Source organism: Aythya fuligula, chromosome 1, assembly GCF_009819795.1.
Source record: "Aythya fuligula isolate bAytFul2 chromosome 1, bAytFul2.pri, whole genome shotgun sequence".
NCBI lineage: Eukaryota > Metazoa > Chordata > Aves > Anseriformes > Anatidae > Aythya > Aythya fuligula.
This window is the reverse complement of record NC_045559.1, coordinates 63535750-63548291: the sequence shown is the minus strand read 5'-3', so window position 1 is coordinate 63548291 and position 12542 is coordinate 63535750. Positions and strand designations below refer to the sequence as shown.

At 41.5% G+C, this 12542-nt stretch overlaps 1 protein-coding gene across 1 annotated transcript in view; it reads right to left on the bottom strand.

The window, feature by feature from the left end:
* TMTC1 (transmembrane O-mannosyltransferase targeting cadherins 1) overlaps positions 1–12542 on the bottom strand; it is a 146807-nt gene that overhangs the window by 55110 nt on the left and 79155 nt on the right. The window contains exon 9 of the mRNA XM_032191571.1: positions 9027–9148. Coding sequence (XP_032047462.1) covers positions 9027–9148 — 122 coding nt within the window. The remainder of the gene's footprint in view (positions 1–9026; positions 9149–12542) is intronic.

Below are 12542 nucleotides of genomic sequence, written 5' to 3'. Positions count from 1 at the left end.
TAACTCAGGGTCCTCCTAATGAGGAAACATCAGTATTTTATGAAAGACGATGTGAAGTAGCTAGGAAACAGGCAGATTTAAATCCTGATGCTAAGGCAAAGTAACATTTAATATGCTGTTTATAGTGCAATCAGCCCCTGATATCTTGAAGTAGTTGCAGAGAGTAGATGGAGTTTCATGAATGCCTATTTCTCAATTAACTGAGAAAGCTTATAAGGTATGGAATAATCGAAATTAAGTAGAAAGGGAGAGAAGACAAAAAGAGAAACAAGAAAGAAAAAATGCAAACAAGTGTGCTTGCAACAGCTGTGGTTCAAGCCCAAACATTGTCATGTGGTACGGAATTTCAAAAAGAAGGAAGAGGCAGAATGGTGGTAAATCGAGGCAGAGGAAGAGGGCGAGGGAGATATATAACATCTCTCCCTCATCCATATGACTCACTGAGATTAAATCAGCATGTATATTGTCAGGAGGGGCACTGGGAGAACTGAACTAATCCAGAGAGCCAAAATGAACAAGTGTTCCTGAAGAGGACTTGTTAATGATTGGCATGGAAGAATCAGATTGAAGGAGACTGGGCACAGAACTATCTGGTACCCCAGCAGAGCCCCCATTTCCAGTATAGTTGGGGAATTAAATTGTAAATTTTGAACTGTAACTTTTTTAGTAGATACAGGAGGCACTTATTCAGCAGTAAAGCTGCAAGGGACCACTGAGTAAATTCTCTGTGCCAGTGACTGGGGCCATGGGAAAGTAAGAGGTTAAATCCTTTTTGCAACCAATTACATGTGAAATTGAGAAATGAGTTTTGACTTGCAAATCTTTATACTTGTCAGAATGTCCCTTGCTTCTGTTAGGACAAGACATATTAAATAAACTGCGTGCTGAGATAAATTTTGAGAAAGGAAAAAATCCAAGTACATGTTGATGAAAATAATGCCTGGCAGGCACAAGTATATTTGTTACATGGAAACTGAAGAATCACCTACCAACTCCAATCAAGGATACAGTAGTACCATTTGTGTGGGCAACCAGGAAACCTGGGAGAGCAAAGTCAGTGGGACCAGAAAAAGCAGAACTCAAGCCAAGAGCAAAACTAGTAAGGAAAAACAATACAAATAAAACTAGATAAAAAATAATAACAATTAAAAAAAAATGGAGCACTGATGGAGGCAGTTACATGGTGCACAGAGAGAGAAAAAAAGGATATGCAGTGGTGACATTAACCAAAGAAAGTAGGAATATTTCCATATAATATCTCTGCACAAAAAGGTGAATTAATAGCACTCACAAGAGCTCTGGAGTTGGCCAAAGAGGAATGAGTGAATACCCAAACAGGTTTAAAGTATGCTTTTGGAGTGACACATGCACTTGGTGCTATGTGGAAGGAGACTGCACTGTTGTCTCACAAGGCATCCTGGTTAAATATGGGAATGAGATTTTGAAACTACTTGAGGGTGTACAGAAGCCCAAAGAAGTATCAGCGATACACTGCAAAGTGCATTGAAGTGGCAGTTCAGACACCGTAAGAGGAAAACGAAAAGCAGACAAGGCAGCTAAGCAAGCAGCTTCAGTTAGCACTATAAATCTTTTATTACCTACCAGAAAGACGTCAATAATGACACTAGAAAATACAAAAAAAAAAGGAAATTAAACTGGCCGAATTATTAAAGTGTTAAAGATTCAAATGGATGGTGGGTTACTGCTCATGGACAAGTATTAATATGAGACAATTGATGACACAAGTTCATTGGAAAACACATGGGAGCTGATGCTGTAGTAGAAAATGTCACAAAGTGTGCCATTGGAGCAAAAATGTTCCTAACGTTCCTAAATGTTGAGAGCATAACTCAAAAAAATGAACTCTGACTTAAAAATAATCCTAAAATACAAATAAAACCTCCTCCTGGAGACGTGAAGAAGGGAATTACTCCTGGTGAGTACTGGCAAATTGATTTTTATGAGTTACTGGGTGCAATCAATATAGATACTTATTTGTGTGTGGGGACACTTTTTTTTTTTGGTTGGTCTGAGGCTTTCCTGTTAGTAAAGTGCCTACTGATAGAAATAATCCCAAGATTTGGAGTAACTGAAGGGATGTCATCAGGTAGGGGGCCTCACTCTGTGGCAATACTCATTAAAGAAATGGCTAGGATATTGAACATAAAATGGGATTTACATAACCCATGGAGGCCACAACGTAGTGGCAAGGCAGAAAGGATGAATTAAACATTGGAAGGACAAACATGAAAATTGTGCCAGGTAACCCAGTTGAAGTGGATGGAGGTTTTACCAATAGTATTACTTGGGGCCCAGGATAACTCCCAGAGCTCAAGAAAATAAAATGTAAGCCCATTTGAAATTCTGCATGGGAAACCTTATACTGTAAATTTAACTGGAAAACCTGATCAGATGCACGACTAGGAATCAAGAACCTACAGATTATCTTTTGTCCCTTTTTTTTTTTTTTTCCCCCCAGTTCTTGGATGCTAAAGGTTTTAAAAGACACCTCTGCTGAAAAAATACACAAGCCTCACAACTCCGAACTATCACTGTGATAAAGTAACAGGTAGCGTGTTTATCTTACTACTGAGTCTGCTGAACAAAATGTCAAAATTTCAGCAGAATTAAGAGGCCTTTTCCTGGATTAAGGTCTGCAAATCATAATAGAAAGACACGGAACCATAAACATGCAGAATATATCTAATTTGGAAACATGTAATCTTATGAGTTAGTATTAGATTTTCGTTTTGGCTCTAAATTAAAATCTGTAGGCCTATATTAAAGATATTTAGACACAACCAGTTAAGTTATCAAAATGATTGATCTCCATGAGCAACGTGGTCCTCTATGCAGAACATGATGTAATTAGAGAAAATCCAGGAACTCTTATTTTCCTTATTAGAGAGAAAATATGAACTAGAAATAAATGATTTAGGTAACCTTTGAATGGCTATTTAACATTTGGACACATTTCCCTTTCCTCCTTTCCAATGTAAGTCATGTGATAAACAAATTCACTTCATTAGAGTGCTCGAGTCCAAGATTTCACTTCCAACAGATTCCTGTCTGAAATATTTCCAGGTAATAAAGAACCTTTTCATGCTTTTGATTACTGTCTGCATTACAGAAAGAAAACAGTTTATAAATGAAAATTCCTATATAATTCCATAGATTTTCCACAGACACTTCAAAATCTTATATTCTTTACTTGGGGTCTATATGCTGCAGTTTTAATTAAAATACTGTAACAGCTTCAAGAATTCTGTAGCAGGGATATAATTTTCCATTTAGTTCCATCTCTAGGCTCCAAAAACCTCACGTAAGAAACTATTTTCTATTAAATGTCATAACACATCTTCTGAAGGGGACCGTATTCCATTGTAAGTAAGAATTCCTCTTTTAATCAACATGACTAAATAGATTATTTCCACAAGATGGCATTAACTTAATTTATTGCTATTTCTCAGAAGCAATACCCTTACATACCTGTATTATCTTCAAAAGGAGAATAAATGTGTTTGAAGGTTTTTCTTTAACCTAATACATTACGATAAAACCAAAAATCTTTCCAGAAGAGCCATTAATGCTTATGTTCAACACAAATCTAGCGTTTTCCTGAATCAATTGTACATGGCCAAAACAAAGCGTGCTTCTCAAAAGCATGTTTTAAATTTAGTTAAAATAAGGCAAGACTGCAGTCTAGACCAAATGCGCCATGAGCTAATCTTTTTCAGCTTTGCAGAATCACTTGGGCTTTCATTCCTACATCTTTATTGCCTTTTGCCAAAATATCTGGCACTAGCATCTCAACACTTCTTGCCTGCATTAACAGAGGATGGCTGCTTTGATTTCCCCTTGAAGTGTTTAATAGCGGTGGGCAAGCCTTCAAAAGCGAGGGGCTTAGCTTTGGATACGCATCTGAAAGGTAGACGCTTACAGGGTTTAGCCTTCCTACAAGCAGTTAATCCCCATAGCCCCCTTCCGAAGGACAGAACGGAGTTGTTATCCCTGGTTAACAGAGGGGGAAGCAGAAGTGGGGTCGCCTGCCTCAGCTGAGGTCCCGTTGTGCTGGCAGAGGGCTCAACACAGCACCAACTCCAGCTGCCATCTATTTCATGGGCTGCTGCTATCTTCCAAAACCCCCAGCAGGCACACTCTACAACCATGGTAAAGAGGGCTGAGGTCTGGCCTGCTGAAGCCACATAACGTGCTCTTCGTGCCCCGCCAGCATCCCCATGTCCACAGTGCATTACAGGGAATATAACCCAGCTCATGCCTCCTGCACTGCGGCAGCTCCAAGGTCCTCACAGGAACAGCAGCAACAGTGAGACATTAAAATCATGGGGTTTTAAGTACATGGAGCAGGTGTGACGTGGACTCCAGATCCCAAAGGAATTGTGGATTCTGCTCTAAAGCATCAAACAGCTTAATTATGTTGGTGAATTGAGATCAGGGAGCAAATAAACTGGCTGTGTGGAGTCAGTGGGGTTTCTGCTGCTGACTTTGTTTTGGGTCAGGACTTGGCTCCAATTGAAAACAGGAGCTTCTTCTGTAAATTAGGTTATCACTTACTGGGTCTGAACTGAATACGAAAGGAATGCTGAACAGGTAAACAGGAATTTGGCTCTCCAGGCTTGGTGAACTTGCAGCTTCCAATAACTTTATAGAAAGCGGTGGCAATGGAAACTGAAAAGGCATCACCACCACCATGTTCCATAGCTGGTCTTGAAGAAAATGAAGATGATGTGGAGAGTGTGACATGCTCCAAAAAAGAGAAGCATCATCCTCAAGTAGCTGCCTTGTAAGCAATGAGGACTTCTGCTCAGGGATATTCAGGTCCATGAAAACTGCAAAGCATCCCATTTCCCATCAGGTTCTTTTTTTTTTTTTTTCTTTTTCCTAATTACAGAAGATAATAATATACAGAATTACACTAATTGGAACGAATGCATTAGTGCACACAGAATCAAATACATGCTCTACACAAAGGCAAAATTCCATATAGTCCCTGCATTGCTATCAAGGTAGGAAAGGGAAAGGGGATGGGAATATAAAAAGGGAAAGCTTTCAGGTGATACGCTAAGTTCCTGAAAAATATAGGCGAACTTTTTTTTCTGGTTGCTGGCTTTCTTGCAGATTGACAGACACTGAACCAAATGTCACACTGTATTAATAGAGCAGTGGTCTCATCTTCTACTATTATTGGGGTTTGCAACATCAACTTTTAACAAACTGAGGAGCTGGTGAAAAAAAAAAATGACAGCAAGCTGTAACTCTCTCTGTTGGGAAAGAGTAACAGTGCACTCTGCAACCCACTCCTTGCAATAAGCGAGGCAAGTGAGCTGCCAGAAAAGTCATGTGGGTACTGCTGGGTTGCCTATTGCTTTCATCTGGGTGGCTCTCCAAGTCAGAAATTTGGTTGATTTGTTGGTTGATATAAGCTTGTCAAAAGCACCTTCAGACATCTAGCTACAACACAGCAGCCCAGCCAGGGCCACTGCTAGCAGAGCAGCGTAAAAGATGAGGAAAATAGAAATTGCTCCCCTAGGACAGGTCTGATCCTGTGAGGCAGAGAGCAACCCCAGCTCTGCTACTAAGTCAGTAGGGCTGGCAGCTCCTGGATGGATGGCCCCAGAGGCTGCAGTGCCCCTCCTGTTTCTCCATGTGAAACGACAGGAGCTAGTGCTCCGGGCTTCAAGTTCAGTGAGACAAATGGCTCACGGCTCAGAATAACTGGATGCACAACGTTGTTCCTGATTTTAAAACCATTAGGTTGTATGTGGCCACTGCAGATATGCCGCATGCATAATTGCATCTATACTTTAAAGAGAGGAAAACCTGCTGTGCTTTGAGTCTTTCACTGATCCAGCTATTTATTTTGATGTTTTCTTGAAAACTGTGGCCTTTGGAGCTGGATCCTGCCCACCTCTCCCAACGTACACACTTCACATCGTTAGCCCTCTTGAAAACAAGCTTTCTTACCCTTTAAGATAAGAAAACAACAACCAAAAACACAGTTTGAAGTTTAAAGACAATAAATTGATCTCCTATGAAATTTTTCAGGCTTAAGCAATATTACTTTTTAAAGTTCTGATTTAAACAACTAAGCACTTGTAACCCTCAAATGAAAACTAAATACAAGCAATATTTACTCCAAATACTGCTGTTTTGCTGAAGCCAATTAAAGAAAACATTCAGCCAGGTTGACTTATCTCATATCCCTCTCCCCTGAGGCATGGCTGCAGACAGAAAGGGAATTGTTCAAAATAACCCATCAGCCTCCAGAAGGCAAGGCCCAGCTGTATAATTAGCCATTGAGCAAAAGGCTTGTTCCTTGTTCCTTTCCATTTACAACATCTTTTACATAAATCTTTGGGTCCTTACTCAATTTTTATTGAAAACAAAACGCTTGACATTTTGCTTAGGTAACTACCGAGCAACACTGAATTAGGACTTCAGGCTGTGACACATATACGCAAGCGTGTACAACCTTAATAGCCACAACTACTAATAAAAGGCTGCTACTTGAAACAGAGGTAGAAAAGCACCTTCTACCATAAGCCCAGAAACACAGGTCACCAGGTTCTTGCCATCTGACTCCGTACTTCTGTCTAAATGAAGCTGAATGACCACCTCTGAGCTGTAAACTGAATTATATAGAAGAAATGGCAAGGCATAGGAAAAGCACTTTTCAAGACATAGAATAAGAAAACTGCCAAAGGCTGTTCTAAATAAAGAACACGACTCCTTACGAGAGCCATCACTATTAAACTGCCACATTCCCGAGGAAGGGAATAAAACATCATCATTTGATTTCTGCCATAGTCAGGAATGCTCACAGAAGCCCTCCTCACTGCTCGTGTTGTTTTGAACCCAGAGGATTCAAAGAGAGCTTATTTCTTAGTAACTGAGCCAAGAAATCAGCTCTCAAGATCCTTTGGCTGGAAAGTGCCCCTTCAGCAGCGTTTGTGGTACCTGCCCTCTCCTGTTAGCTGTGGGGTTTTTGCCTGCCAGTCTGGGTTAAGAGCAAAAAACACATATTGCAAAGCAGGGCATGAGTGATCTGAGCAAAGCAGAAGACCCAAGGACTCCAACACAGGTTAGGTCTAGAGAAATTATTTTATCCCCCCCACCTCTGTTTTCCTGCCTGAAAAAAAAAAAGGGGGGGGGGGTAACTATCAATTACCTATTTTGTAGGTCATATATTTGCAATGCCAATAGGGAGATGAAAAGCATTATACAAACTATATGCGCACATGTTAAAGCTGACTAATTTTCTCTGTGCAAACATCTCCCTTTTTCTTCTTCATTGCCCCTCCTCTCATTATATCAGCAGTCTCATCTGGAGGAGGACAAGGAACTGCTGACAGCTGAAGTATTTTCCGCAGTTGTTCTTTTGAGATTCAGAAATGCAACCACTCAACACAGCCTTGTGTTCAGCTGACTGTTCCTTAATAGCTTTGCGCTTTCATGTGTCTCCTCATTTTCTGTTACATGAATTTAAAGCAATCTGATTTTCAAGTTAATTTGAAATGATGCAAGATCCATTAGCTGAGGGTATCATTTGCAAAATAACTTAGAGGGACAACTTTCACTCTCTATACTTCCAGGTATACTCCCACCAGACAAAAGCAGGGCTAGTGATGTGAATAAAAGCAGTAGGATTTGACCCAAAAAGCAAGTCAGTATACAGCAGAGCACAGAGACATAGCCTATGGAAAAGGCTTGTAGTAAATGCAACAACCCCAGTTTTACACCAACAAGCAGTCCTTTTGTGATAATACTTACACAAATGATTGTCAGAATAGGCAAAGGCTTTGCAAAAGAAAACCTATAAGTGCATTTTTCTAGGATTTTTGGAATTACACGAACTACAGTGTAAAGAGTGGAATAAAATTATTGTTTTAGTTATCACAAAGCAATCTGAAGTGAAATTTAGGGCTATACTTTGTTGACAGCTCCACAAGGACAGCTCCCATTAGAGGTAACAGGAGCTGACCCTCTGCACCTGCAGGTAGAATTGGGCCTACTGACTGGTGGCATTCAAGAACGACTGTTTATGCTCATGGCTGGAAAAAGCTTCAAGGGCACAGGCAGCCCAGAGAGGCTGTGGAGTCCCTATCCTTGAAAATACTCTAAAACTGTCTGGACAAAGTCATGAGCAACCCGCTCTAGGAGGCCCTGCTTGAGCAGGGGGTTGGACCAGATGACCTCCAGAGGTCCCTTCCAACCTCAGCTGTTGTTTGATTCTGCAAAATGGGCACCTGCCTGGTGCATTTTGGATAAATGTCCTCTAACTACCGCTGTAGCCACTGGTCTGGATACTGTGTAGGTGTCAAAGTAATGCCTCAAAGCTGTCCTTGAATAAAAGAAATGGGAAGACTAAATCAACACTTGTTAAGAGGCTGGAAACTGGAGGAAACCCTGAGGCAGATGCTGAGGGATGGAGGAGGGGCTGGATTTTTCTCACCCTCTTCCACAACTGCAAATCCTCCACTCATAGATGTGTCTGCATACAGGCAGAAGGTCAGGTACATATTCCACAACTCAAGTCAGCAGCCTTTTAAGACGGCAATACTGTCATCTCTGTTTTCACCAACCACCTAACGTAGAGAGGAAGCTGAGCAATACCACAATAAAAATGACAGGTTAACTCTTCAGACGCTGTCCTTAAGGTAGAGACATTGACAATTGATAACGCGAGTTGATAATGCTTTCAGAAAGACTGGTGGGGAACAATCCTCAAGAAACAACACCTCATCACTGTATTCAGCTGTTTCAAACCCATCAAAATCTGTGTTGAAAAAAAATAAATGAATTTGGCTAGCTTTACTCTGGACAAGCAAGCTGCTGTCAAATGACTATAAAATCCCTCACACTGTCATGCCAAACCTCAAAGGCAGAGAGCATACTGACTACCAAAATAATGTTTGAAGTATTGCAAAAGGGAAGAAATAATCTTGTCTGCTTTTAGAAAATGGGATGGTGGTCTCATTAGAAAGGAATTCAATTGCAATAGTTACCTCGGCATGTAAAGGACTCGCTCTGCCACCACAAATCCCACCCTGAAGAAGAGGTTGCTGGCTGGGATGAATGGGAAAACCAGGAACAACAAGCCAACCAAAACTTCTTTATGTTCCAGTTTCTGCAATAACACAAAATTAAACAAATATCAACTAAAAAAAAAAATCCAATTTCATTCACCACTAAATTTCCCCTTTCCTTCTGAGATTCTTATTCACAAAAAGAAGCAACTCAGGTTAATGTTTGGTAGTTTTGCATTTAAAGAAATTATTTCAGGATACTGTTTTTCCGTATTTGCATACCGTCTGTACATCTGCTATGTCCAGAAAGTGCAAAAACACTGATGACAGGATGTATTATTGTCACTATCTCTTCCAATGTCAGTTCTATTGTATGCAGCTCTCCTGGGACGCCACAGATAGCACCTCAGAGGCACTCCATATTGGTGATAGTGTGAATGTATATATTAACATGTCCATCACAATATGGCCATATGAAAATATACAAGTGCATATTGCACACAGACTGTGGTGTGCAATCCTAAGTGTTTATAAATGAGGAAAAGCTGTTCAATCAGTCACATTTTATGTACAGAAAACTAGCCCCAAATGGCACATTAATGCAGTCATTTCATCCCTTTCGAGACAATACGTAAACTTGAAATGGTACTTCCTCACATGAGGTCTCTGTGTTCATACAGAGCTGGAAATTTGAGGCTTACTATATATTAAAGCTAATGTCTTTCACTTAAGCTCAGTTAATGCCCTTCACTTGAGCTCACTTCAGCATTGCTCTTTGAGGAGAAATCTCATTGCCACATGCAGTTTACAACTGATCTGCATGGCTGCCACAAAGATCTCAGGATGCAGTTAACCACCAGCAGCCTCTGTTCCCACCACAGAAAGAGCAAAGCCTCCATAGGCAAGTTGAGCTTCACTATTAGCTCCACCCCAAGATGTTGAATCACTTTGTGTTTCTGTTGATCTCAAAGGATAAAATCAGGCTATCCAAAGGGTAGTACTAGGTCTGTAAAATCATCCAGCCAGGCATTTGTGCTTTCCTGCCCTGCCTGCAATGCTGCTGTCTCATCAGTCACCACAGCGCCGTTCTACATCCATTTACAGAAGTCTCGCTTTGTCACATTTAGAAACAGATGCAAGCAGAGTTGCTTAATGGTTGTAGGACTGTCTAATTGTTTTGGGCAATTTCTCAACTTCAGAGAACAAATTGACTTACAAAGCTTTAGCTGGGGGGGGGGCCAAATTTAGAAACATTAAATGAGATTTTTGAGTAGAGGAGCAGAGTCCAGTCAGTGATGTGGGGCCAGGCAGTACAACCTGCCTTGCTTTTGCACACCTAGAGACTGCAACACCAGGTACCACTGGCCTAATCCATGGCTGAAATTCAGAAGTCCCAGCATTATAATCCTGTTCTGTGGAAAAGACAATGAACATTTCCTGTGGGCACAAAACACAAGGGTACATTTTAGAAGGCTAATCTGGCACACAGCCACGTATCAACCCACTACAACTACAGGACTGAATCATTTATACATACTAAGCACATTTACTGAGGACAGGATCTCTCTTTTCTACCTTTAGCCATCTGAAAGCTGGCCATTTAGGCTGGACTTAGTATCTAATCTACTGCTTTAGTCAATGAAAAGCACACGTGGCAGGTGACTAAGCATCCTAAGGGACTACAGTGCTGCTACATCACGCACCCGCTGCAGGGTCTTTGTTCCCTCAGGCCTAGAGGAATGTGTTTAGGTGGTTCAAATTACATCTGCTCAGAGAGTGTGATGCTATCAAGGTTGCCCAGAGGTGGACCATGGTGCTGCCTCAGCTGTCACACAAGCAAGAATGACAAGCAGTACCCTTGTATCTTCTCAAACACACCAGCGGCACGTTACTTCTCACATCCACTCAGCAGTACCCTTCTTGCAGACTTTACTTACCAGTTTGCATTACCAGGTTTAGCCTGTTTGGTGAATGCTCTTTGAGAAAGAGATACCACCGTACAAGCGTGGATGGTACCAGAAACCGTTTAGAAGAAGAGGAATAAAAGGTAGATTGACTTTCACCTAGATAAAAGTCAAGACTGAGTCTGAATGCTGTAGATATACTTGCTACAGAAAGAAAACTAAGTTGGAAGAATGTTTTAGGAAAATAATCACTTTCTGAGGGCAACTTTCCAACCAGTACCAACTTCTTAAAAAGGTATCAGCAGTCCTGCACTGCAAAGAGGTTACACATTGAGCATTTGTCCCCAGGAATGAAGGGGACCAACAGACTCTCCCCCTCAGCATTGGGGTCCCACCAAGTAGAGTGTTTGGAAACCCCTGAGTAAAAAAGGACCTGATGTTGCTTTAAAAGAGAGTCTTTCTACACCTAGTGAACTGCAGGTTCACCAAAAAAAGTGCACTGACTTCCCCTGGACTGAAGAAGAAACAAGAGGCAGGGAGATAAAGAATTCATTTCTCCAGGCACCTTTATTAATACCCACTTTAAGCAGCACCACAATTACCTGCCTGTCGTCTACTTTTTCAGTGCATTTAAAACACAGTTACTACTGCCTTCCTGCAGTCACAGCAAAAGCTAAAATACATTACTCCCACAGCTCAAACTGATACCAATGCATAAAGCTGATGAGCAGAGGTACCCAGCAATGCTCATTTGGGCTTGTAATTACAATGGAATTGGACAGAAAAAAAGAATGGATTAAAAATTATTTCTCAACTCTGAATGCAGCAAATTATCAGTCCTAGCTCAAAAAAAACTCTGGACATGTATTCTATTCCTCTCCTTCCTCTTGACACTACTTTCCCTTCCCACCTTGTCTGGCCTAATTTTGGCGCCCACGTGCTGCCATCACTCTGCCCCACGAGTCTGCCAACAAAGACCCAGAGGCACAAGAATGTATGTTGGGCCAGAGGGTGTGCATGGCTAATGCAGAAAATGTTCCCCACGACACACTCTTGCTTTAAAATGAGCCAGCTATCAAATAGTTCCCCAGTTGTTGTTTGTTAAATCAATAGCTGGGGAGGCAACCTCTAGTTAACCTCTCTGGGAAGGACACGGTGTTACTCAAGGCTGCAGCGCTGCAGATAAGCGAAAGAAACTGAAAGCTGGGGAAAGACAAATAAAACCTGCACATCCAACACGAAAAGGGAAAATGTGGGAATTGGCCAGGCTGAAGGAGAAAACAGTACTGTGGGCCTTTTCTCCCCGCACAACAAGTCACAGCTCTGGACTAATGTCATTGAAGGCTGCCAGCTCAGTCCCTCCGGCGGGGCTCCCGGATTGGAAGCAGCACTCATGGAAAAGCAGAATCCTCTGTGGCGCCACTGCCTTCTGAAACGAGACGTATCTGGCAGCTGGCAGAGCCCTTTTTAAAGCATTCAGTTCAGGCAGAGGCTTTTGTTAAGTCCAGGTCCTTGAAGGCCTTTAAGTTTAAGGGCACTGGACTGAGCATTGTTTGGTTGCGTTTAAACTTTCCCATTTTTAGGAACGTGA